A 27996-nucleotide genomic window follows, 5' to 3' on the forward strand; every position below is an offset into this window, starting at 1 on the left:
AAAGTTTGAAATCATACAAAACACTTTCTTGGATCATAATGGAATGAAGTTGGAAATCAGTAATGGACAGGGGATCAGAAAGTTCATAAATATACAGAGGCTAAACAACACACTCTTAAACAACCAGTGGGTCAAGGAAGAAATTACAAGAGAAATCAGTAAATATCTGAAGGCAACTGAAAATGAAAAAACAACATATCAAAATTTGTTGATACAGCAAAGGCAGTGCTAAGAGGCAAATTTATTGCCTAAATGTCTATATTTAAAAAGAAGAAACAGCAAAAATCAAGGAATTAACTGCTCACTTTGAAGAACTAAAGAAAGAATGGCAAACTAACCCTAAAGCAAATAAAAGGAAATAAATAATGAAGCTTAGAGCAGAAATAAATGAAATTGAGAGCATGAAAACCATTGAGAAAATTTTTTCAAAAGTTTGTTCTTTGAAAAAATCAATAAAATCGATGGACCTTGGTTAGGTTCATGAAAAACAAAGAGAGAAGATGCAAATAGGTAAAATTAAAAATGGAAGAGGAGACATAACCACTGACCCCACAGAAATAAAGGAGGTAAAGAGAGGATACTATGAGTAACTATACGCTAATAAACTAGACAATGTGTTGCTTCCTATGAAACGGAGCTCAAACGATATTAAGGAATGATGAGAAAGAAAGAACGAAAGAAAGAAAGAGACAGGGTTCAGGGGGTCTGAAGCTTAGCCATAACAGACAACAGACAACTTTATTCTTAACTAGTTCCTGCTTATATAGTGCAGGGTTTAGGTGACTAAAAGTGTGCATACATTTCGTGATAAAACAGAGTGCCTACTTATCAGTATATTATTCCCTACATACAAGAGATAGCTAATAAGACCTTGGGGCTTAAGCAAAAATAAACATTCTCTCCCTCTCAAACTGTCCTCCAATAAAGCAGACAACAGTCTCCACAGTTTATTGCCGATGCCACTCCGAAGCCAGTCACTCCCAATAAATGCCGCAGGTTTTCCATTAACCCTGGCTCCTACAACAATGTAGATCAAATGGAAAACTTCCAAAAGGCATGAACAACCAACATTGACTCAAGAAGAAATAGACTACCTCAATGAACCAATAACAACTAAAGAGATTGAATCAGTCATCGAAAAGCCCCCCAAAAAGAAAATTCCAGAACTAGAATGGTTCATAGGTGAATCCTACCAAGCATTCAAGAAAGAATTAGTAGCAATCCTGCTGAAACTCTACAAAAAAAATTGAAGAGGAGGGAAAGCTGCCTAACTCAAATGAAGCCAGTTGCACTAATACCAAAGCCAGACAAAGATACAAGAAAAGAAAATTACAGACCAATCTCTTTAATGAATCTAGATGAAGAATCCTCAACAAATACTTGAAAATCAAACCCAGCAGCACATTAAAAGAATTATACACTACGACCCGGTGGAGTTTATTCCAGGTATGCAAGGCTGGTTCAACATAAGAAAATCAATTAATGCAATACAGTATATCAGTAAATCAAAGTGGAAAAACCACATGATCATATCATTTGATGCAGAAAGGGCATTTGATAAAATTCAACATCCTTGCTTGATGAAAACACTTCAAAGGGTAGGAATAGAAGGGAACTTCCTCAGGATAATAAAGGCAATATATGAAAAAACCCACAGCTAACATCATCCTCAGTGAGAAAAGACTGAAAGCTTTCCATCTAAGATCAGAACAAGGATGCCCACTGTGACCAATGTTATTCAACATTGTGGTGAAAGTTCTACCTATAGCCATTAGGCAGAAAAAGGATTAAAAGACATCCAAATTGGAAAGGAAGAAGTGAAGATTCACTGTTTGCAGACAGTATGATACTATATGCAAAAATCTTGAAAAATCTGCAGCAAAGCTACTGAAGCTAATAAATGATTGCAGCAAAGTTACAGAGTACTAGATCAACAAGGAAATATCCGTAGAGTTTCTATACACTAGTAATAAGCATTCTGAGATGTAAGACAAAAATTCCATTTGCAATTGCAATAAAAAGAATAAAATATTTCAGAATAAGTTTAACTAAGGATACAAAAGACCAATACATATACAAGAAATTGATAAAAGAAATCATGGAAGCTCTAAATAAATGGAAGGGCATACCATGTTCATGAATTGATAGATTAAATAGTTAAGATGTCAGTTCTACCCAAATTGATTATAGATTCAATGCAACACCAATTAAAATCCCAACAACTTACTTTGCAGAAATAGAAAAACCATGAAAAAATTTATTTGGAAAGACAAGGTGCCTGAATAGCTAAAAATACCTTGAGAAAGAAAAATGAAGTGGGAGGTCTCACACTACCTGACTTTGAAGCAGATTATGAAGCTATAGTAGTCAAAACAGCATGGTACTGGCATAAAGAGAGATATACTGACCAATGGAATTGAATTGAATAAATCTCATTCCCAAATATTTTACCACCAAGATCCTTTACCTGAAACACCAAATATCCCTGAAAGGTTTCAGCCTTTAATAGGTATCTGTAAACATGTTATGCATGAAAGCCCCATGTGCTACAACATAGCAGGAAAGAACTAGAAACTCCCTTCTCCCCTGGTGAGATTTCTGGTGGAGGTGGGTGTCCACATGCCCTGATAAAAGGAAACCAGTTGTGTTTCCTTTTATTGGACACATCAGGCTTCCCTTTCCTGTGGCCATTCAACATATGGAATATTTACCCAAAGAGACTAACTTATAGTATTACATTTTATATTCCCTAGGAAGCTTCTGAGCTCAGATGGAAGGTTGTCAAGACAGTTTACTGAGGGCTCCAGAGCAGGCTCTAAACTTGTTCTTCTTCAATACCCACTGAACAGTTTCCTGTGGAATGGAGGACTAGCTCACCCATAAAATGACATGCTTTGTCTTTGTTTCCAAATCCAATTGCTGGTTTTAATCACTTTATTCAAATGCAGAAATATTGAAAACAAGCTATTCAAAGTTGAATCTTGTGATAAAGCTGCAGCCTCTTCTCCATTAAAGGGCTTTCTTGAATTACCCCAGCCCTAAATTGAAGGTTGAAAAGAGAAGAGTATTTGAGAACACTCAACATTGGGTCAAATTCAGTCCCTCATTTATCCTAACCCTGAATACACTACCATACTATTTGAGAATCACTGACCCAGAGGTAGATATTTTACTTCAAAGTTTCCTTGGGAATAGTCAAGTCAAAGGAATCCTAAACAGATTGTCTTGGTATCCTAGAATTCATAGTTGAAATGCAGAAGTGTAGAGATAAGGATCAATGCCTTACAGATTATTTTTTGACATTTTATCTCTGAGTTATAGGTCCAATATACTCGTACTGCAACACCCTGCTTTATGTGCAGGTTTTTGTAATTAAGTGATTCATTCTCACACTCCCAGCTGCTTCCCACTGGAACTCTTCAGTCACACACCTATAGCAGTAATGTGGTGAAGTGATTTCATTTGCCTTCTCACTACTACAAAAGGGAATATGGTAAAACTCGAATGAACCCCACCAAGGGCACCTCTGAATTAAGAATTATGGTAAAATGAATTGAGTGGGGCATATTGTTATGGCAAATTATTACTCTAAACTTGTTCACAGGATTTGTAAAAAATCAGAACAGACCATCAAAGAGTTCAAAGTGACCACAGGTATTATGCTGAGCTCTTTGTTCCCACAGGAACCTCACAGCAGCCCTCTGAGTCAAGTCCTGTTTTACTCTTTATATACAGATGGTGATATAGAGGCAGAGATTATAAAACACACTCCAGACACTGAGACCAATAGTCAGACCAACTCCCAAGACATTTTATACCTTATAAGGAGTGGACATTATGTGCTCCAAGGAGCTGAGAAATCGATCAGATCCCCTGATGGAAAGCATACTGCAAACACAGCTTTTCCCAACAGAAGGTCCTGCCCCACCTGCTGCAACGAAAGAGAAACACATCTTTCAGCGAGAAGATGACTTTACTGCAAGGGCACAGGGAAGGAACTGCGGGAATTTTCCCAGGACCAATTCAAAGTGAGGATGTGAGTTAGGGCTTTTATAGGTAAAGAAAAGGGTGTACAGGTCAGAAAAAAAAAAGCCTAAGTAGTGGTCCTTTGATACATTCTTGATAGGTCAGCACAACGTCCAGTTGTTACAGGTTCGGTGGTGCATGCTCAGATCGGCTTGTCCCACTGTTCCAGTTTCGGAAACAAGTTAATCGCAATTTAAATTTAGATGTTGACGTGCTAGCACGTACATGCAGTGTCTTTATGATTTTTTTTCTGTAACTGACAGCTCAGTTAAAAAGTCAAACGTTTTGCCTTTTGAGGAGGAAGTTTCTGACTAACTGGGCCACCGACTGCTCTTGGTGCCACTCTGCCTGAATGCTTTAAGATGTTATCTTACTCTTGCAAGCAGAACTGAGAGGTTCCTTTGCTGTTTCTCTGGAAACTAAGTACAAAAAGTAGATTGTTAAGATTAGATTACTAGAAAACCAGTTCAGCTAGGATGTTATAAGATCTAAGCAAAGGAATTTTAATGGACATGTTTTCCAGCGATCATTTTCAGTTACATAGTTCGGTTTCTTAGTTTAAAACAAGTTGCGCAATTCTAATTAATTTGTCAATTTTTCACTTCCTAGGGATAATATTCACTTATTCTAGTAGGGGCTGATGTAAGAAATTCACAAGAAAGAAAAACAAAACAGGTTTCTTTACCTATGCTAAAGAAACTCCCCATAGTGAGAACCTAGCAGGGATTCCTTGGGGCAGGGGTCGCAGAAGCCCAGCAGGGGAGCTGCAGAAGCCCGGGTGGGTGTTGAGGCCCCGCCTCATCTCCTGCAGCTCTCTGCGCCCTGGACTGGGAACACTGTTTTGGGCCGGCGCCTTCCAGCTGGTGGTATAATCCTGGACAGGGTACCTCCTTGGGGCCCAATAAATTCACCAGCAGAACTGCGAACATCTGAACGGACAGGGTCAGCGGGATAGGGGAGGGGAGGACTCCGGCAGGCGAGCTCCAGGCGGAATCACACTGGAGCGCAGAGGAGCTCATTGTGATGCTTTACCCAGGGATTGGCCCGAAAGTTAGGGGGTGGGGCTAAGAGCTCCCATACCAGGGGAAGTCTGGGCAGGGAGCTTAGACTCGCGCGCTCCTGCTCTTTCTACTACTCTTTCTTTCCCAGTTCCTTTCTTGTTGGCTGTTTGATAAGTCCACTTCGTACAGCCGGGTCACTGGCATAGAATGCTCTGAGCACAGGTTCAGTGATTCAGCCAGACGAAAGCGGGGAAAGAGGCTCACTTTCATCCCCAAAGGAAGATCCTGCAGCTTCCTACTCTGCGCACGGCACTGTTGGCCTGGAGCGAGCGCCGCAAGCCGCTTTTTTCCCCCTACTCACCGAAGATCAAAAGGCTCCGGAAACATCTCGGGGTTCAGTACCCCGGACCCTGGCGCCGCCTTCGCAGTGAGGGCGCAGCTGCGTCCCCGCGGGACCCACGGGGAAGTCGCCCACGGCTCTGGGACATTTCTGGCTGCCTCCACAGTGAGTAAAAACCTTCCTCCTAAGCCTTCTGTTGAGGCGGGACCCTTGCTTGGCAGCTCCTCCGAGCAATTTTTTTCTTAAAGGTTGAGCCCAGAACCTTTTATTCTTTACCCTGTTCCCACACAGTTTATTCTTTCTCATGTACTACCGTAGCAAAACTTACTTAGAGTGTCCATTCATTTAGGGGATTTTCCTGTCATGCTGGAGGATTTTTTGATGGATTCACAATTGTTCCTGCATGATGGGTTTCTGGACTGGGAGGGAGGAGAAAAAAACGAGACTCGATTAAAGAAGCTTTATTGTGAGGCTATGCGCAAGCGGACTGAGCAGGGGCAGGGGTAGAGCTTGTATAGCGTGGTTGGCGGGGTTAGGGAAAGGGAGGTCGTGAATTTTCATTAGCTTGCGAGCGAGAAATTGGCAGGTAAAGCGGGAGTTATCGCAAGCTTGTAGCTGAGGTCTGTAACCGCCTGAGGGCGGAGTTTGGATAAGGAGCACTTTTGCAAGACTGTAGTTGCGGGAGGGCAGATGCAAGGACAGTTGTAGGACTGCCCTGTGAGCTGGGGCGGGTTTGGTTTTGCAAGCAAAGGGCCTCCTGGAAGTTATGGTTGGGGGTGGGGGCGTGGCCTAACACCGCACACAATCCTGATAAATTGAGAGAAAGGGAGAAGGCTTTTACAATACTGAAATAAATGGCCAAAGTATTGCAAACTTCCAGTCAGAAAAGTTAAGGACAGGTTAGTCCTGGCTGAGCCATATAGGAACCATGTGCACTTTTTAAAATTTTTAACGGTCAGTTTTTCCGGTTGAAAAGTATGAAAAGTACAGGTATTAAACTTCAAACATTTTTTTAAAAAATTTAATATGTGTTTTACTCACGAAACCAAAATGTATTATAATTTTTACTTTCCTGGCTTTAATGGAAGCAAGCGCATCAATAAAATTTTTGAAATATGCTTCTTAATTTATCTTGCTTTTAATTGAGAAAATTGTCACTTTACACAATTTCTCATGACCAAGGGGCGCTCTTAAAATTATTTAAAACCGAATACAGCTTACCGAAAGGTCTTTTACTGTGCTTGATGTAGTTTTAAGAATATGTTGATTGACAGAGATGATATGCTGGGTATGAACGTAGGAGCCTAAGGATTAATAGAAGACCTGCGGAATTTATTGGGAGTGATTGGCTTCAGAGTGGCCTTGGCAGTAAACTGTGGAGACTGTTATCTGCTTACTTGGAGGACAGTCTGAGAGAAACAGAATGTTTGTTTTTTCTTAAGCCCCAAGGTCTTTTTAGCTATCTCTTGTATGTAGGGAGTATACTGAAAAGCAGGCTTGGTCAGCAAAAGAGCTGTGAGAAAGGATATAAAATAAAGCAGCGAAGCTCCTCGGGGCTGCAGTCATCTTGTCTGTCTTCTGTGTGTCTGTGTGACTCATTCCGCAGGAAGTGTCCGCGTCTGTGTGTTTCATTCACAGGGTTACAACAATGGTGCACAATCAGCAGCTCACAATATCATCACATAGTTGTGTGCTCATCACCATGATCATTGCTTGTGCTTTGGATGTGAGGTTTAAGAAGCTACCTTCTATCTTTAGGTCTTATAGATATTTCCTTACATTTTCTTCTAGGAGTTTTATGTTTCTTATATTTAGGTCTTTGATCCAATTTCTGTTACTTTTTTTTTTTTCGCCTGGGCAGGCACTGGTAATCAAACCCTGGTCTCCAGCATGGCAGGCAAGAATTCTGCCACTGAGCCACCGTTGCACCGCCTTCAGTTACTTTTTGTGTTGTATGAGGTAGGGGTTCTCTTTCATTCCTTTGGATATTGATGTCCAGTTCTCCCAGCCACATTTATTACAGAGACTATTCAGTGGATTTGGGGACTTTGTCAAAACTCAATTGACCAGGGAGAGCCATCGTGGCTCAGCAGGCAGAATTTTCGCCTGCCATGCCAGAGACCCGGGTTCGATTCCTGGTGCCTACCCATACCAAAAAAAAAAAAAGAAAGAAAAATCAATTGACCATAGATCGAGGGTCTATTTCCAAACTCTCAATCAATTCTACCAATTAATATTTCCATCTTTCCGCCAATACCATGCTATTTAGACTAGTGTGGCTTTATAATAAGCTTCAAAGTCAGGAAATGTAAGTCCTCCCCTTTTCTTCTTTTTTAGGATGTTTTTGGCTATTTGAGGTGGCTTTCCATTCCAAATAAATGTGACACTAGCTTTTCCAGGTCCGCAAAGTAGGTTGTTGGAGTTTTGATTAGTATTGTGTTGAATTTGTAGATCGGTTTGGATAGAATTAACATCTTTACTACATTTAGTCTTCCTATCCATGAACACAGATAGTCTCTCCAACTATTTAGGTCTTCTTTAAATGACGTTTTGCAATCTTCTGTGTACAGGTCCTTTACATCCTTGGTTAAGTTTATTACTAGGTACTTGATTCTTTTAGCTGCTATTGCCTCCTTGGTTAGTTCATTACTAGTAAATGGAAACAGTACTGATTTTTTCATATTAATCTTGTATCCTACCACTTTGCTGAATTTGTTTATTAGCTCAAGTAACCTTATTGTGGATTTCTCAGGATTTTCCAATTACAGGATCATGTCATCTGTAAATAATGAGAGTTTTACTTCTTTTTTTTTTCTATTTGGATGCCTTTCATAATCTTTTCCTTGCCTAATTGCTCTAGCTAGACTTTCTAGTACAATGTTGAATAATAGCTGTGACAGTGGGCATCCTTGTGTAACTCCTGATTTTTGGAGGAAGGGTTTCAATCTCTCATTGAGTATGATGTTGGCTGTGAGTTTTTTCATATGTGCTCTTTATCATTTTGAGAAAGTTTCCTTTGATTCCTACCTTTTGAAGTCTTTTTATCATAAAACGATGCTGAATTTTGTCGAATGGCCATTTCAGTGTTAATCGAGATGATCATGTGATTGTTTGCTTTCATTTTGTTAATGTATTGTATTACATTGGTTGGTTTTCTTGTGGTGAACCATCCTTGTGTGTCTGGAATTATTCCCATTTGGTCATGGTGTATAATTATTTTAACGTGCTGTTAGATTCAATTTGCAAATATTTTGCTGAGAATTTTTTTTCCTTATTTTGCTGAGAATTTTTACATATGATTCTGAAAGAAAAATATTGCCAGCCAAGAATTCTTCTCCAACAAAGCTGTCATTTAACAGTGAGGGAGACTTTCAAATTTTCGCAGACAAGAAACTGCTGAGAGTATTTGTTAACAATAGATGTACCCTGCAAGAAATACTAAAGGGAGTTTTGTCAGATGATTAAAAAAAGACGGGAGAGAGAGATCTGGAAGAGACACAGAATTCAAGAGTATTAATAAGTGTAACTTAAAGGATAAAAAGAGAGAGGAAAAAAATAGATCTGATAAATAAAAACCAAAAGATGATTGAATCCAGAACTGCTTTTACAGTGACAAATTTGAATATTAGCCAATTAAGCTCCCCAATGAAAAGATATAGATTGGCAGAATGGGTTAAAAAAATGATCTGTATATATGCTGTTTATAAAACACTTATCTTAGAGCCTCGTATACAAATAGTTTGGAAATGAAAGGATAGAAAAAGATATTTCATGTAAGTTATACCAAAAAATAAAAAAAGAGCAAGGGTAGCTATACTAATATCAGACAAAATAGACTTTAAGTGCAAAGATATCACAAGAGACAAGGAAGGACACTATATATTAATAAAAGGGACAATTCAGCAAGAAGAAATAATAATCATAAATGTTCATGCTCCCAATCAAGGAGCTCCAAAGTACATGAGGCAAACATTGGCAAAACTGAAAGGAACAGTAGACATTTTTACAGTAATAGTGGGAGACTTCAATACACCACTTTCTTTTGCAGATATACAGCCAGACAGAGGATCAGTAAGGAAATAGAGAACCTAAACAATAAAAATCCTATATTCACTTTGCATTAATTCTCCCTTTTCTATGTGTCCCCCTCAGTAAATTGGACTTTAGTTTCTGTTACTATGAGTTCGCATGCTCGATACTGTCTTTGTGGTCACCATGGGGCTTAAATTGGGCATCCTAAATCTGTAACAATCTCATTTTCTCTGATACTTAATTTGGTATCAAATTTACTAAATTTCAAAATATCCGTGAATTATGTTGTTGTTTCCCTCTGTCCCTTTACGAGGCCCCTCTATGAGGTCCCTCTACAACGTCCCTTTACGAGCTTAATGTAGTTCTTCTCACAAGTTATATCTTCTCATAAATTAAAATCATTGATTTGTAATTACATTTTATGCATCTGCCTTTAAATCCTGTAGGAAGTAAATAATGGAATTACAAATCAACAATACAATAGTGCTGGTATTTATATTTACCCATGTCATTTCCTTTACTGGAGATCCTTATGTCTTCATCTGGATTAGTCAGTTGTCTGGTGTCCTTTCCTGAAGAACTCCCTTTTCTATTTTTTGTAGAGCTCATCTAATGGTGAAGTCCTTCAGCTTTTGTTTATCTGGGAATGTCTTAACCCCTCCCTCATTTTTTTTTTTATTAAAAAAAATTAACTAACACAACATTTAGAAATCATTCCATTCTACATATGCAATCAGTGATTCTTAATATCATCACATAGATGTATGATCATCATTTCTTAGTACATTTTCATCGATTTAGAAAAAGAAATAGCAAGACAACAGGAAAAGAAATAAAATGATAATATAGAGAAAAAAATAAAAATAAAAAATACAAAAAAATATATAAAAAAACAAAAAACAAAAACAAACAAACAAACAACAAAAAAACACTATAGCTCATATGCAGCTTCATTCAGTGTTTTAACATAATTACATTAAAATTAGATAGTATTGTGCTGTCCATTTTTGAGTTTTTGTATTCAGTCCTGTTGCACAGTCTGTATCCCTTCAGCTCCAATTACCCATTATCTTACCCTATTTCTAACTCCTGATGGTCTCTGTTACCAATGACATATTCCAAGTTTATTCTCTAATGTCGGTTCACATCAGTGGGACCATACAGTATTTGTCCTTTAGTTTTGGGCTAGTCTCACTCATCATAATGTTCTCTAGGTCCATCCATGTTATTACATGCTTCATAAGTTTATTCTATCTTAAAGCTGCATAATATTCCATCGTATGTATATACTTCATGTGCCTTTTGGCCATTTGTATTTCCTCTTCTGAGAGGTGTCTGTTCAAGTCTTTTTCCCATTTTGTAATTGGGTTGGCTGTCTTTTTGTTGTTGAGTTGAACAATCTCTTTATAAATTCTGGATACTAGACCTTTATCTGATATGTCGTTTCCAAATATTGTCTCCCATTGTGTAGGCTGTCTTTCTACTTTCTTGATGAAGTTCTTTGATGCACAAAAGTGTTTAATTTTGAGAAGCTCCCATTTATTTATTTCTTTCTTCAGTGCTCTTGCTTTAGGTTTAAGATCCATAAAACTGCCTCCAATTGTAAGATTCATAAGATATCTCCCTACATTTTCCTCTAACTGTTTTATGGTCTTAGACCTAATGTTTAGATCTTTGATCCATTTTGAGTTAACCCCTCCCTCATTTTTGAAAGACAGTTTTACCAGATAAAGAATTATTGTTGGCAGTTATCTGGAAATGTCTCCATTCCTCCCTCAGTTTTGAATGAAAATTTTGCTAGATACTAAATTCTTGGTTGGCAATTTTTGCTTTCAGGACTTTAAATATGTTTCCCCTCTGCATTTTTTTCCTCTCTAGTTTCTGATGAGAAATCAGCATTTAATCTTATCAAGGTTCCTTTGTATGTGACATGTTCTTTCTTGCAGCATTCAGAATTCTTTTTCTTTGGCAATTGGCAGTTTGATTATACCATGGCATGGTGTGCATTTATTTGGATTTACTATTTAAAGTTCATTGAACATCTTGGATACATATATTTATGTTTGTCATTAAGTTTGGGAACTTTTCTACCATTATTTCTTTGAATATTATCTCTACCCCTTTCTCTCTTCTCCATCTGGGATTCCCACAATGCACATATTGTATGCTTGATGATGTCCCACAATTTCCTTAGGCTCTATTCATTTTTCTTCATTCTTATCTCTTTTTGCTTCTCACATTGCTTGATTTAAGTTGTCTCCTCTTAAAGTTCATTGATTCTTCTGTCACCTCCAATCTTCTGTTTAATGCCTTCTGAGAGTTTTTAATTTTTATTACTGTGGTCCTCAGCTCATTTTGGTTCCTGTACATAATTTCCATCTCTCTGTAGGCAGTTTCTTTGGTTTCATCCATCATTTTCCTGATTTCCATTATTTCTTTGTCCATGTTTTCCTTTATTTTTTTACTTGAGTATATTTAAGAGTATATTTAAAGTCTTTTTCTGGAATATTCCAGATTTGATCTTTCTCGTGGGTGGTTTCTAATAGTTTAATGTTCTCCTTTGCCTAGGCCATGAGTTCTTGTTTCTTTATATATTTGGTAATCTTTTGTTGAAAAATGTACATTTTGATATTTTTGTATGTTATCACCAGAATTTAGACTCTGAGGTATCTGAGAAAAAGAAAAAAGCACAGAAGAAGGATAAAAGAAAACACCATCCCAGTCTTTGCACATTGACTTCTGTGACTATTCTGCATCATAGTTTATCCATAAAATGACTTTGGACAATAGCTCTAAACCTTAACCTAGGGGCCTCTCTGGTCCTTTCTTCACACGTCTTTTGTCCTGGGCATGAACATGTGGCCCTAGGCTTCCCCCATTTATATGGATACAAATGTCCCATCTTCCCTAGAAAATGTTTCCTCATGATCCTGGAAATTGTGCCATATTTCCTACAGCCATCAACCGTTGTGCCAGGCAGCATTCCCTGGAGATCTGGGTGAATTATCTTCTACATGCAGGGTAAGTTCTGGAACAGCAAATATATTAGGCCACCAATGGAGAAATTGGGCCACACATACATACTCCAAGGGTGTGCATAAGTGTCACTCTGCTTATCTAGAACCAGGAATATGGATCCGCACTGGGTGTGTGGGCTGTCTCCAACCCAGCCAGTGAGGGGTGAGGGAGGAGCCAGCCAGGGTGCCACAAGATCCTATTGCTTTTAAGTTGCCCTTTTCTTTTTTTTAATTAGAGTACTTGTGGGTTTACAAAACAATCATACAGGATTCTCATATACTGTTCTACCACCAACCCCTTGCATTTGTGTGGAACATTTATTACAATGATGAATGTTACAACTGATGAAAGACTGTTGAAATAGTATTATCATCTATAGTTTATTTTAGGTGTTATAACTATTGCTTTATTGACTTCATGTCTTTTAAAGAAGACAAGAAATGAAATATGTAACTAAAAAGTCTATGATTTTTAACCCAAACAATACTATTGTATACTAGAAAAGAATGCCAAGTCTATGAAGTATGAAGAATGAGTTAACTAGGATGTCAGAGTAGATTTTTTTCTCCCCAAAAGTAAGTCATAGTCTAATTCTTTGGTTCCTATTAAAAGACTGAGACACACTCACTGAATTGATTTGAGGGGACATAATTGGTGATGACATCAAAGTTATTCATGAAGAAATCATTAGTGTTCTTAGTGTATTAAAGGATGGAGGGTGTTGTGAAAAATGCTAACTGTAAACTGTAGTTTCAGTTTTCACTCTGAAGGGAAGAACAGGAAAGAAGGAACTAGAAGAGAATGTAGGTTAAGAGTAGGTTTTCTTCAAGATGAGAGATACATAATGAATTGAAATGATTAGGAGATGAACTTTAAAGAGATGGAGAGTTTGCTGGTAGAGTAAATTTGTTTTAATTAACAATGCAAAGTTCCTAAAGAAACAAGGGAGAAAGGAATTAAATTGGAAAAATTGGACATAGCCAGTGATAAGATGACTTCAATAGGAGAGAAGGAGTAACCAAAAGTTATAAATGCAGGAATGTTTATAGATATTTATGGTGCTATATTGAGGTAATTTCTCAAATTATATAATTCACACATTTACTGGGAGGTGATCATATTTATTGAAAGTGAGGGGAGAGGTAACAGAAGGTGAAATTCAAAAATATGGAGAAATTTTGAAGAACAGAAGAAAGATTTAATTAGTAGTACATATTAGGATTGCCAAATACATTCAAAACCTGGTTCATGATGTGTCACTCCATATTGAGAGTAGGGATGATATCCTAATCTTTGCCTGCTCCATGAAATTGCACCCAACTTCTGCTAACCATAGATGAAGCAAACCCTGTAACTTGTTGCTGCCTTTCATACCACCTTGACCCAGAGATTCCCTGGTTATGGTTAAACAATATCACCTACACAGATAAGCCCTGTTTCAATTTCCTCTTTTTCCCCAGGTGTTCAATTTAACATCTCCCCTACTAGATGGTAGTCTCACACTATTGTCTCTGGAAGGTCTCTTGCTGTGAGGGACTTCCCTTCTCATTCAAACTTGCCCAAGCAGCACCCAATAAAGCTTGCTTCATGTTATTGCCATCTCATGGTCCTTTCTCTCCTTTCATGAGCTTGGAGATCCTTGAATTTACCATACTAGGGGCAGTGAAAATGAAGGTAAGTCAGGTGTAATAATTGGGAAGAAGGTCAGTACACTGGAAACCCCCCTGTGGTAGAAGAAACCTGAACATGAAGATTCATTTTATGAAAAAATTTAGAAAGATAGGAGGTTTCAATCACAAGGTTATGTCCTGAATTTTGATGTGAGAGGCATTTCATGCCTTCTCAAAGAATGTGAGCTTAAAAGACAAGTAGAACAAAAAGCAAATTCTAGCTATGTCATTAGCAAACAATATAATTTTGCTGTATTACTAAAACTTTCTGAATTTATGTTCATGTCATTTATTAAATGGATAAATAAACCACATCATCAGAGTTATTATGTGGATTAAATAAATGAATGTTTGTAAATCTCCAATCACAATCATGTTTAATACAACTTTATTATTTTTATTCTTTCGGTTTTACTTTTTGCTGGAATTCATGTATTCTCTTTGATATATGATCCTAATTTATCCATAGGATGCATTTAATTATTTTCAACATTTCAGTACAGAATTTCAATTTATGAATGTTTTCACATATATAGATTATGGAATACAGGGATATTGCAGCTGATGATGATTAATATTGGGCAGAATTTCAGTGAATACTAAAATATCAGATGAAACAAAAAGATTTCCTCCCAGATCACTTAATGCTATGCAAGGATATTGTGTTAGTCAGGGTTCTCTAGAGAAACAACCAACAGAAGTAGATCTGTAAATGTGAGATTTATAAAGGGGTTGCATGCAACCATGGGAATGGAAAGATCCAAAATCCATAGGACAGGCTGTGAAGTTGGAGGCTCTGATGAAGGGTCTGGCCTAACCCCACAGGAGAAGCTCACTGGCTGAAGAAGCAGGAAAAGAGTCTCTCTTCTTCCTTAAAAGCCTTCAACTGACTGGATTATCTCATTGTGGAAGACGTGCCTTGATGGATTGCTGATGTAATCAACTGTAGATACAATCAACTAACTAATGATTTAATACACCAGCCTTCTGGTTTATCAACCAGCCATGAATGTCCTTTCAGCAATAATCAGGCCAGTGCTTGCCTTACCAAACTACTAGGCATAATCACTTGGTCAAGAGACACCAGAACCTAGCTATCACAAATATTTACAGGTATTATGGTGTTAAACTGAGTTAATTTGTTAAACTATGTAATTCATACGTTTACTTGGAGGTAATTTGTCAAATTATATACTTCATATGTTTATGCATGAAGGGAGGTGAGATGGAGAGATTCCTTTTTTTATGGGGATTTTGGGACATGAAAGTAGTAGCATTGTAACCTATATTTCCTAATACTTTCTGGTGCAGGGGATTTTCAGGGCTATGTTTGCAATATGTATTCTATTATGCCTCCAAATACTATAAGCTCTTAAATTGACCAGCTACATTTTAAAATAGATTGTTTCTTAATTGATATCCAAATCAATAGGAAACAGATCTAGAATTTAAGGTTGAAGATTTATCACTAGAAACTCAATATAAAGGAGCCAAGATGACTGAGGACAAATGTATCCAGGTGACCAGGGAAGAGGTAGAATGGAATGGGACTCAGGAGTGCTGGGATGGATGCTGTAGAAAAACTGTTAGTGTATAAATTAAAAAAATTAAGTCTGAGAAACTCTTGAATGATTTCCTGGAGGTGAAGACCAAAATCACCAAGTGAAAAGAATCAGGGAGATAATTGAAAATATAATAGGCTAATTGAATACAATGGGCTAATTAACATATAAAACACAAAGGTTTTCATGTTCTTGTCTGTAAGATGAAGGCATTCAAATTTTCTGAGTAGCCAAAGCCTTACTTTTGACTCTGGGAGAGGAGCGTCCTCTCCCTATTACAAGATCCTATTGGTTGCTCTGTGGGTAACTCCCAGGTGAAGGTTTGGGGCATCTGAAAGCTAGGTCTGAAGATTTAGACAAGATTGGAGTCTCATGGCTTCTTTTTCCATCCTCAGCTTTGTCTGTGTAGTGCTTTATCCATCCATGTTTGAAATCCCAGGGAAAGACAATTGTTGGCTGAGCTGTTGAGAATGAAATCACAGGTGAGTAGGAAATTCCTGTTTCTATAGAAATGAGAGATTACAGCAGATGGTTCCTCCTGTTGGCCTGGGTGTTTTAAGTGCTGTTCAGAGGTTTTCAAAGATATGAGTTCCAGTTAAGTTTTCTCAGTAATTTGGGTTAACTGAGTCAAGGGTTGATCAAGAAATAATGTCCTTCCCAGTATTTACAGTAAGGTGATCTGCCCTCCTTAAAATCTGTTCCTTCACAGAAGAGATGTAAACATTTTTCTCACATCTCATTGGTGAAATAATTCACTCATTAACCATGGTAATGGCTGCAATGGGTTTAGGGTTGTGAATACAGGTGATAGAGATGGGAGCAAACATTTACAGTCTGGTATGGAGGCTGAGGTTTCATTAAGTAAGTTCAAGCCATCCAGCGTTACAGATTGTGGGCAAGAGCTGAGCAGTTTTTAGAGGAGTACCAGAAAAGGTTGGAGCAGAGAATACAACAAGGAATCATGTTTTTATTTTTCCCAATTTTAAACTTTTAAAGTTTTAATGAAATATATTTGAACATTGTGGACTTTAAGAAAATTAACTGAAATTCCTACCACTCTTGCCCCAATCAAGCATGTTTTCTAATTAATCTTGTTCAAATTTAATAGCAAGAAGCAATGGATAAAAAAAATGTTTTCTTAATTTTCACTATGCATTTAAGAAAATGATGTAGAATTAATAAAATTAGGGTTTCATGGAGATTTTTGAAGAATTGGAGATACCAGAACCAATCACAGAGCTTCTTTTACCTTAAGCAGAGAAACAAAATGAAAATACGAGATACAATAATAACTGGTATTTAGAGATCCCAGAAAAATTGAGTATTGGAGGCGTCATACCACGGGAAGTCTCATGAAAGAAACTTCCTTCAGTTTACCAGTCTCACTGACCCCTAGTTTGTACTGCTGTATCATTTATCCTTATAACATTTAATAAACACCTAAGTACGGAGTTGACAGACACTGCGCCTATTGATCCAAAGTCCTGTGTACATCCTGTTGAGTTCTGCAATACTGGACATTGCTACAAGGTCTTCTGTCATTTTCAATGAATAATAGACATATGACTTGTGTTTAGTATGTGTTTACTAGTTCTTCATGTTACTTCATTGGATCTTTAAAAATTTATTAGCAGGTTAAACCTTTTCATAAATGAAGAATCTGATGATCATCTAGAAATAATTTAACCATAGGCAGTGTTGAAAAGAGGCAAATTATGGCTATTGGTTACTTTGTGATGACTCTGTAGTGTTACTTGAAATAGATGGGGAATGGTTTTATTTATGAGTTTTCATGAGCAAATTTTGTAATCAGCAGATGTAGAAGTTATAATTACCTATTAACTGGAAATCCACAGGTTATTACAAACCACTCACCATATATTCCTTTAAAAGAGTTTATGTATTCAGAGTATGAATGTCTCTATGAGTTTGCCTGAATACAGAAGCCAGTTCAGTACAGAGAATGAATGTATTGGAACACCAATCCTGTGGAGGCTTTTTATACACAACCATTTCTTCCTCAGTACTGGGATTTAAACCATCCTATTCTGGAAATTGGTAGGGGTTGCCCTGTCTGAAACTGAATGTCCATGATCTTTTAGGAATCAGTGACCTTTAAAGATGTAGCTATTGACTTCACCCAAGAGGAATGGACCCTGCTGGACACATCCCAGAGAAACCTATTCCGAGATATTATGCTAGAAAGTATCAGTCATCTGGTCTCTGTGGGTGAGTCTCTCAGTATTTACCTACTTGTGCATTCATTCATTCATTCATCCATTCACGGAATAAGTATTGAGAACAGCTGCCCATATCTGTCTCTAATTTCTGTGCTGATTCTTGGGTAAATCATAAACTACCTGAAAGAAGTTCATTTCTTTACCTTTTATCTACATATCATTTGCCACCCATTAGAATGCAATATTCTTGACAACAGTTTCATAGATCATAAAACTATCTAAGAGAAGTTTGTTTCTTTACCTTTAACCTCAATATCATTTGCCATCCATTGCAATGCAATATTCGTGACCACAGTTTCATGTCTTTCTTGCTACTAATTTTCAAACACTCGGAACTGTGCTGAGAACTCAGTGAAATTTTTTTAATACATAAATAAGTAGATTAAATATTTTCTAAGTGATTATTCTGCTCTAGTTGCTATGCTGCAGCTGGAGACCACCAGGAATAAACATAACAGGCAGACTTTTTCCATATACAACTTAGATTGTCCTTTTGGAACTTATGTTTATTGGATTGTTTTTGAAAATAAAATTCAATCCAATGTGGAAAATTTTAATTTCTCCATTACTGAATAGACAGAAGATTTTGAAATCTGTCTTTCAACTTTGGCATGGGAATCAATTACCGAGGCCATCACTGTATTTGAGTAAAATGTCTGGAGTTTTTCTGGTCTGGTGAAGGACTTGAATGTATTCTCTCCTCAGAGTGACGTTTCTATGAGAACTTCAATGTACTCCTTATTCTTCCTAAATAATCAATCCTTAAACTGATAATACAATCACTGCAAAATTCGCATACATTTTGTCCCACAAACAGGGTATCATCTCTGCAAATCAGATATGATTTCCCAGTCGGAGCAAGGAGAGGAGCTATGGAGAGAAGGGACAGGATTTCTCCTAGGACACAGTCCAGGTGAGCTCCAGGAACCTCTGCTTCAGTATTAGGAGGGGCCTGGTAAGTGGGTAGGTTCATGGAATTATCAACTCCAGATTTTCTTAAGTGAGTAATCAGTTTTTGAAATATAGGTGAGGCAATTGGGCAAAATTCCTCAGATGGTTTAATTATTACTTCACATATCAATCTTTCTTCATGTGTCCTCCTGTCACTTCCTTTGGCTTTAGGAAAAGGGATATTACATACTTTAATATATGGATACTATTTTTATATAGTTAAACTTTCGCAGAGTATCCAGTGTCCTGGCCCTCCCCTTTGTATATTTTCCCCCTTTACCACCAATTTTTATTTTACTTTTGTCATATTTCAATTCTGAAAATATTTTCTAATTGTCAATGTCCTATAATGTGTTTCTACTACCTAGAATATTCCTTCATTTGAGATTCTTTCTGCATCAAAATGTCAATGTTTTTAAATAGACTAACATAGCCCTTAATACTTTTCAACATTTTCATTTTCCTAATGTCATTCTAAAAGTTTTTTTTCTGATTATTTAGATAGGGAAAGTGGACTTAAAAATCAGGATGATCTATCCATGCAACGTATCTTCACAAAGGAAATATCCATCATTTTGTCAATGGTAAGCTTCATGTGTGTGAACCCTGGTTATCCAAATTAGAGACTTGAGAATGGGACGTTAGCAATTCATCGAAGTCATTCAAATTAATTTGGGAGTAATCACTGCCCTAGCAAAAGGTTTTTGGATAGTTTGACTTTAGGGAAGAAAATGAACCTGAGCTCAAAATCATAACCTGAGGTGTTAAAAAGGACAGACATTACCAATATGCCTAATCTTTGAAAAACAATATGCCTAATCTTTGAAAACTTCAAAATTCATATGATAATTCTGCATTTCAAATGATGCAAAAGTTTATTATAATGGAAATAAAATGTATGTAAGTGTGGAAAAAGGCACATCCCTAGTTTGAAATAAGATGAATAATTCTCATGGTAAAATACCATTATGTATGTACTTGTATAGTATAAGCTTGTTAAACAGAGGCTTTTAGAAGTAAATACATCAAACAGAGGTTTGGTAGTTTATTATAAACCTAAGTGGAAAAATCTAGACTATGTACTTTTTATAATTGTGCATTATTTTTTGCATTAATATATTTTATTGCAATAAATATAAACTTAAATGGGAAAATCTATTTATAATTTTATTATATAAATTATTTTATTGTATAATTTTATTATATAATTTATCATATAATGCTTTTTATAATTGTGCATTTTTTTGCATTAATATATTTTATTGTAGACATGAAGACTTGTTAAATTTCATTTCAATCATTTCCTTCATGAGGCAAAATCTTTGTTCTCAGTTTGATTTTTGTATAGACCTGATTCAATTTTAAATACTCTTGATATGGTCCTTCTACCATTTTTTTTTTTGCTTGTATTTTAAGTGAGAGAAAAATTAGTATTTTTCAAACATAGAGTTCTCATTTTTGGTTGAATAACACTTTTCTTCTTTACGAGAGGAGATATTTGCCCAGCCAGTTTTTCTTGCTTCTTTTTTCCTTTAATGATTGTCAGTATCAATTTTTTTTTATGTGGAGTAGCATACAACTGTACAATTAAAGGACATTAAATCTGTGTTAGCATTCCATCCTTTCACTGTACAAAGTGATTTGATTGCCATGCATTTCTGCATTGCACTTTTAGAAAATCAAAACCTTTAGATTTCTCCAAGACTTATTTAAACACATAGTAGTTAATTTATCTATACTAGTTCCTTAAAGAACACAATGTGCTTGGGAATCCCTGGCCTCTGAAAACACTTAAAAGCAAATTAAACTATGAAGGAGTTAGAAAGTAGTGTATTTTTAGTGAATTTGTTCCTGAGAAAATCAAAACTGTAGCTGTGCATGCTTACTGCAAGTCTAAAGAAGATGCTTGAGGGGAAAGCATAATTAATAAAATTCTAGCTAAATAATCTTCATCTAGTGTATTTTCCTTCCTGCTATGGTTTTTGGCCATTTATGTCTTTTTGTTTATATTGGCAGAAATTTGAAATTGATACTTGGGAAGTTAAGGTTGCAAATTGCTTTGGGCCCCTGAAATAGTTCATTGCATCATTTTTCACTTTAACACTAGATTTGCTGGAAAGGAGGGTCAATATAAGGAAGGTAACTTTAAGATGAAAACAACTCATTATACATTAGTTTTCCCTATTCTACATAAATGAATTAGAATAAAATATATAGAAAATGTATAAAAATTGTATTAACTGGGGGAAATGAATAAATTCAGTTGGTTGTTTTACTTCATGGTGTATGAGTTTGTGGCAAAAAAATCAGTTTGTGGCATTTTTCATTTCTTTATAAAATATTTAGAAAATGTAATTTAATGTCACTAATAACGTAGTTGACCAAAAGATGCCTCAACTATCAGTGTTTTTATGAAGCAGAGTTAAACAAATATACAAAGTGTAAAAACAGGTTTGTGTTAATTTTGTTTGAATACCTTCCCGGTAATTATGTTCTGATAAAAGTTATTTTACATTTTCTTTTTGCTGTGTGTTTTTTAATAGTGACCTGATAAGAGATTAGGTCATAATATCAACATTTTTAAAAGTTTTATATGATGTATTTATGTATTGTAAGAAATTGCAATATAAATTGATATAAATCTTGATTAATTGAAAAAATCTCTGTGATGCAGGAAAGAAACATACTATGTGCATGCAACTAACATTGAAAATATTTTAACTTGAAATTATTCCTGTGTTTAGCCTAGAATTCATAGGTATAGAAATGAATATATGCATGTTTGTGTGCAAACCTTTAACAGCCTCTTATATTTCCTCTAAGCAGAGATGTCACACTCAAGAAAATCTCACTGAATGTCATGATTTGGGAGGAGACTTCATTCAAAGTACTGCATTGACTCAACATTTGTTAACTCCCATGGGAAAGTTAATAAATATCAATAAACAATTTGGAAAAGCCATCAGTTACCCGCCATCCTCTAATCAACATAAGCAAATTCACACTAGAAATACATCACATGAATGTTCTGTATGTGGACAAGCTTTCAGTCATCATTCTGCACTTAGGCAACATGACAGAACTCATACTGGAGAGAAAAAATATGAATATCATTTATGTGGGAAAGCCTTTAGTCCAATATCTGGCATTAGGCAGCATAAGAAGTCTCATAATGGAGAGAAACCATATGAATGTGATCTATGTGGGAAAGCCTTCAGACAACATTCTGCCCTTACAGAACATGAGAGAATTCACACTGGAGAGAAGCCATATGAATGTCATCTGTGTGGGAAAGTCTTCAGTCATTGTTCTGGCCTTAGAAAACATGATAAAGTTCACACTGGAGAGAAGCCATATGAATGTCATGTATGTGGGAAAACCTTCAGTCATTGTTCTGGCCTCAGGAAACATAACAGAGTTCACACTGGAGAGAAGCCATATGAGTGTCATCTATGTGGGAAAGCCTTCAGCCATCATTCTGGCCTTAGAGAACATGACAGAATTCACAGTGGACAGAAACCATATGAGTGTCATTTATGTGAGAAAGCCTTTAGTCAAATCTCTGGCCTTAGAAGGCATGAAAGAACTCACACTGAAGAAAAGCCACATAAATGTGATCTATGTGGGAAAGCTTTCAGACAACGTTCTGCCCTTATACAACATGAGCGAGTTCACACTGGAGAGAAACCATATGAATGTCATTTATGTGGGAAAGCCTTCAGTTATCATTTTGGCCTTAAACTACACGAGAGAGTTCATACTGGAGAAAAACCTTATGAATGTCATGTATGTGGGAAAGCCTTTAGTCAAAGCTCTGGCCTTAGACAGCACAAGAAGTCTCACACTGGAGAGAAACCATATGAATGTCATCTATGTGGGAAAGCCTTCAGTCATCGTTCTGGCCTTAGAGAACATGACAGAGTTCATAGTGGACAGAAACCATATGAATGTCATTTATGTGGGAAAGCCTTTGGTCAAATATCTGGCCTTAGACGGCATGAAAGAACTCACACTGGAGAGAAACCACATAAATGTGATCTATGTGGGAAAACCTTCAGACAGCGTTCTGCCCTTAATCAACATGAGAGAGTTCACACTGGAGAGAAACCATATGAATGTCATCTATGTGGGAAAGCCTTCGGTTATCATTTTGGCCTTAGACTACATGAGAGAGTTCACACTGGAGAGAAACCATATGAATGTCATCTATGTGGGAAAGCCTTCAGTCAACGTTCTGTCCTTAGCAAACATGTGAGGGTTCACACTGGAGAGAAATCATGAATGTGATCTATGTGGAAAAGCGTTTATTCAAATATCTGGCTTGACCAGTGTGTTTACATAAGAGTATACACACCAGTGAGAAACCATACTATGGCTGATATGTGTGTAAAAGCATTTGGTCAATATTCTGATGTTTGATTACATGAGAGAACCAACACTATAAATGTAATGGATATTTAAGAGAGTTCAACCATAGAGTTAATCTTTACACACACTCCCAGACTCACACTCTGAAGAAACAGTAAATCTGTCAGTGTGGAGAAGCTATCAGTCATCCTTACTCCTTAATCAACAGAAATGAATTCACAAAGGAGATAATCCATATGACTGTCATCTATGTGGCAAAGCTTTGAGTCAGTGCTGTGATCAGAAATGCCTTGAGAGAACTCACATTAAAAATGCAATGATTGTAGAAGTGTCTTCATCCACAGATACAAACTTTAAACACACCAGAGGGCTCACAAATGTGAGAAACTCTATGTCTGTATTCAATGTGACAATGTACTCATTTATAGTTTATTGTTAGACTACATGAGAAAAATGCACTGGGTAAAAACCCTAAATCTGTAATCAGGGGAACAGAAATTCAGACAAGCACCAGCCTTGGTGCATGAACTCAAACCACACACACACACACACACACACACACACACACACACACACCACACCACACATACACACCACACATACACACAGAGGCACACACTGTGTAGAAATAACCAGTATAATATGAAAGGAGAGGGAATTCTTTAATATGAAGTTAAAGCCTTTTAAGGACACCAGAAAATTCTGCAAAGTTAGTTAATAAAAAAAATCATGAGAAATGCTTTACTCATAGAGCAATTCAAGTGGGAAAATTTGAGGACACTATAAAAGTCTTCTACTGTCCACACTTTTATTCCTTAGTCTTATTAAACTTCTCACTAAGGAAAAATCAGTCTTAAAGTTCAAGTGGCATAACATTCAAGCAGATTTCACATTAGAAAACTGAATCTGGGAGAAAAACTCTAAAGGAAACCTTTGGCACAAAATTCAGGAAATAATTCAGAATTAAAAAAAAAAAAGATCTATTGTGAAAAATAAAGGATGAAAATATACAATAGTGAAGTTATCTGGGAATATTGAAGGCAGGAATTTTTAACAAATAATAAGAAATGGAATTAAACCCATTTAATCAATTAGTACTTGCAAATATGTAAGCAGAACTGTAATCAAGGCTTAAAAATCTAGTATTAATACACAATTATTTGATAATATTATGAGCCATTGATTGTACACCGTGTATGGAATGTATGTGTGTGAAGAGTTCTCAATAAAAATTTTTTTAATCTAATATGTTCATCAGGTTTCAATTTGTGTTGTTTTGATTTTAAATGCAGTTCTAAATATTAAGATTTGAGTCTGTACTCCTTGATTTGGCCCACTTTCAGATGCCTTTTTTCAACAGAACTCATCTCAAGCTTCATGACATAGCTCCACTCATTCCAACTTCCTGCCAACACAAGCTGTCTCCACCCATGCCCTGGAGTTAGCACTGAAAAACCTTCAACCTGCGTGCCGGGTTTCTTAGAGGTCCAGATCCCTGGTGTAGTAGGGTTATGAGTGCAGTGGCCAAAACCTTTAGCCACATTTGGGTGTTTCCCAGGCCTTGCTGCTGCCCCTGAGAAAACACCTGGGACCAGAAATCCTGGCAGATCTGCTCTCCCAAAACATAGAAAACTCTAGATTTTGTTACTAAAGCCTATTAGGTGTTTGGAGAGGGGTTAGTAGTTTATCCCAAGACCACATTTCAGAACTCCAAGCCACTCTGTTGGTCTCTCTTCTCTGACAATGCTTCATCTCTCCTTCTCTCTTGACCTCTTCACCTACACATCCCAGGCCTCAGTTCCTCTGTACTGGAGTGTGGCCCTCTCTTATCTCATTTTGCACACTCAGTTCACTGTTTCATATCTATCCACCAATGCTGGGTTCTGTTTTCCCCTGGGCAGCATGGTTGGTCTTCTCCCTACCAGCTTTCTTTATTTTCCCCTGCTTACCTATGCAGACTCACCAGGATACCTCTGTCCTTCCCCTTGACTCCATCCCTAATATTGCCTCTGAATCACATTGGCCCTTAGTATGTCCTACATCCTCTCCATCCTGCCTCTTACCAGCATCTCCCTTCCCTCCTTTTGCCGTCCTCACTGGCTTGTGTATTTAGAAGCTCCCTGGATCCTCCACCTGAGTCCTGTCTCATCCCTGTCTCAGTTCACCTCCACTTGCATGGACGCTCAGGACTTCTCCCTCCTTAATGGCTCCCTGGCTTGCTTCTCCCTCAGACTTCTTTGATTCCCAGTTGCTCACTTCCCTAAGCCAAGTCAAGCACTACTACCTTCTTTCTCCTCCAGCCTCCTGCCTTGTTTTCTCCCCAAGCCTGTCCTCACTGACTAATGTTGCCTATTCCCAGTTATTTTAGCCTTGCCCATCACTTTCCGTCTTTCCATGTCCATTGTTGCTTGGGTTCAAAAGTTTGAATTAATTGCTCACCTATTGTATTAATCAGGGTTCTCTAGGAAACAGCCAAGAGTAAATATCTATAAATATGAGATTTTATAAAAGTATCTCATGCAACTGTGGGGATGAATGAGTCCAAATTCCATAGGTCATTCCACAAGCAGACAGCTCTGATGAAGGTCTTCAATGAATCCCCCAGGAGAGGCTGCAAGCTGAAGTGAAGTGAAATTCTCTCTTCTGACTTTTCCTTCAGAGCCTTCAGCTAATTAGATTAAATGTCACTAATTGCAGAAGATGCTCCCCCTGGCTGATTGCAGATGTAATCAGCCATTAACGCAATCAACATGCTGATGATTTAATAAACTGGCCTTCTGGTTTATTAACCAGCCACAAAATGTCTTTGCAGTAATGGGTAGGCCAGTGCTTTTTGTTTTTATCCATAGATCTGTTGATGAACACTTGGGTTGCCTCTACCTTTTGGCTCTGGAGAATAATGCTATGAACATTGGTATACAAATCTGTTCAAGTACTACTGTCAGTTCTATTGAGCATATGCCTGAGGGTGGAATTGCTGAGTCAATTGGTAGTTCTATGTTTAACTTTCTGAGGAACCACCAAACTGTTTTCCATAACAGCTGTACCATTCCTACATACCCCATCAACAAAGTACGGGTTCCTATTTCACCGCATCCTTGCTAACAATTCTTTTTTTTTTCTTTTGTATTTATAAGCATTTTAGTTGCTGTAAAGTGGCCTTTCATTGTAATTTAATGTATGTCTTCCTAAGGCTTATTGGCCTTACAAATATCTTTTTGGGGGCAAACTCTACTCAAATTCTTTGCCCGTTGTTTGTTTGTTTGTTTTTTCCTATCTTTTTCTTGAGTTTTAGACATTCATAATATATTCTGAATATTAAAAGCTTTTATAAGATATATTTTCCAAATATTTTCTCCCATTTTTTAGGTTATCTTTTCACTTTCTGAAAAATGTTCTATTCAGTCACAAAAGTTTTTTTTTATTTTGAGGAAGTCTATTTTGCCTATTTTTATTTTATTGTGATTTTGATGTACAATCTCAAAATCCATTGCCTAACACAGGGTCCTATAGATATCTCCCTATGTTGTCTTGTAAGCATTTTATATTAGCTCTTATATTTAACTCACTGATCCATTTTGAATTAATTTTTGTTTGTGATGAGAGGTAAGTCTCCAGATTCATTGTTGTGCTTGTGGATTTCCAGTTGGTCCATTATTATTTGTTGAATAATCTTATTTACCCTTTGAATGTATTTGGCATACTTGTTGAAAGTAAACTGGTCTTAAGTGTTCGAATTTATCTCTAGATGCTCAATTCTATTCTATTGAACAATATGTCTATCCATATTCCACTATCACAGTTTAATTAGAGTAGCTTTGTAGTAAGTTTTGCAATCAGGAAATGTGGGTCCCCCACCTTTGTTCTTGTTTCTACAGGTTGTTTTAGTGAAAAAGGTTTTTAAAACTAGAATTACAGGATGGCAGAGGGTGCGAGGGTTGTCCAGTGGTAGAATTCTCACCTGCCAGGCCGGAGACCTGAGTTCGATTCCCAGCCCATGCATTTCCCAAATAAACAAAGAAACCAATGAAAACAAACAGATAAAAAATTCAACAAATGGTGCTGCAATAATGGGAAACTCACATGGAAAAAGAATGAAATTTAACCCTGCCATATAGCATACAATAAAAAAAAATTACAGGATGGTATTTATTGATCAATCCAACCTAGAATTAGTTATCAAATTTTTCCACCCCATCACTAAACAGATTCTAAAGTTGCCTAAGCAGTTATTCAAGTTCATGGGGAAGAGGTAAGGTTTAGGTTTGAGGGATGGATATTGCTTGATCCACCAAGAAGAGAATATCCTTTCTCAATTGAATGTATGTGGCAACCTTATCAAAATTCAATTAGTCATAGATGCAATGCTCTGATTTTGAACTCTAAATTTGGTTTCACTGGTTTAAATATCTATTCTCATACTATTACTATGCTGCTTTGAACATTGTAGCTTTGGAATACATTTTAAAATTAGGTAATGTGAGTCCTCCAACTTATTTTTCTTTTTCAAGAAGGCTTTGGCTATTTGGGGGCCCTTACCTTTCTGAATAAATTGCATGATTTGCTTTTCCATTTATCAGGCTGTTAGAAATTTGATTATGACTGCTTTGAATCTGTAAATCGTTTTGGGTAGAATTGACAGTTGACAATATTTAGTCTTGAAATCCATGAGAATAGAATGCCGTCCATTAATTTGTCTTCTTTGATTTCTTTTAGCAAAGTGTTATAGTTTTCCATTTATAGGTCCTTTATATCCTTGGCTAAATTTCTTCCTAGCTATTTGATTCT

General features: G+C 36.8%; 1 protein-coding gene and 1 long non-coding RNA gene across 3 annotated transcripts; one reads left to right on the plus strand and one right to left on the minus strand.

The window, feature by feature from the left end:
• Positions 1–2908: 2908 nt before the first annotated feature.
• Positions 2909–27995, minus strand: LOC143652376 (uncharacterized). Of its 2 annotated transcripts, XR_013160596.1 has the most exons (4): positions 27748–27995; positions 5696–5786; positions 4309–4445; positions 2909–3038 (listed from the first exon to the last, which is right to left on the minus strand). It is a non-coding gene; the product is annotated as an uncharacterized LOC143652376 (long non-coding RNA). The 2 variants fall into 2 exon arrangements; XR_013160595.1 differs by lacking the exon at positions 2909–3038 and having other exon boundaries at positions 3963–4445.
• LOC143652375 (uncharacterized) lies at positions 4791–24421 on the plus strand. The gene is given in 7 exon segments (XM_077123957.1): positions 4791–5532; positions 16045–16131; positions 17752–17878; positions 18707–18802; positions 19342–19424; positions 21664–23114; positions 23116–24421. Coding segments are annotated over 6 exon segments (1836 nt in total). The 5' UTR covers positions 4791–5532; positions 16045–16119; the 3' UTR covers positions 23183–24421.
• Position 27996: the final 1 nt, after the last annotated feature.

This window comes from Tamandua tetradactyla, chromosome 12 (assembly GCF_023851605.1).
Source record: "Tamandua tetradactyla isolate mTamTet1 chromosome 12, mTamTet1.pri, whole genome shotgun sequence".
Lineage (NCBI taxonomy): Eukaryota > Metazoa > Chordata > Mammalia > Pilosa > Myrmecophagidae > Tamandua > Tamandua tetradactyla.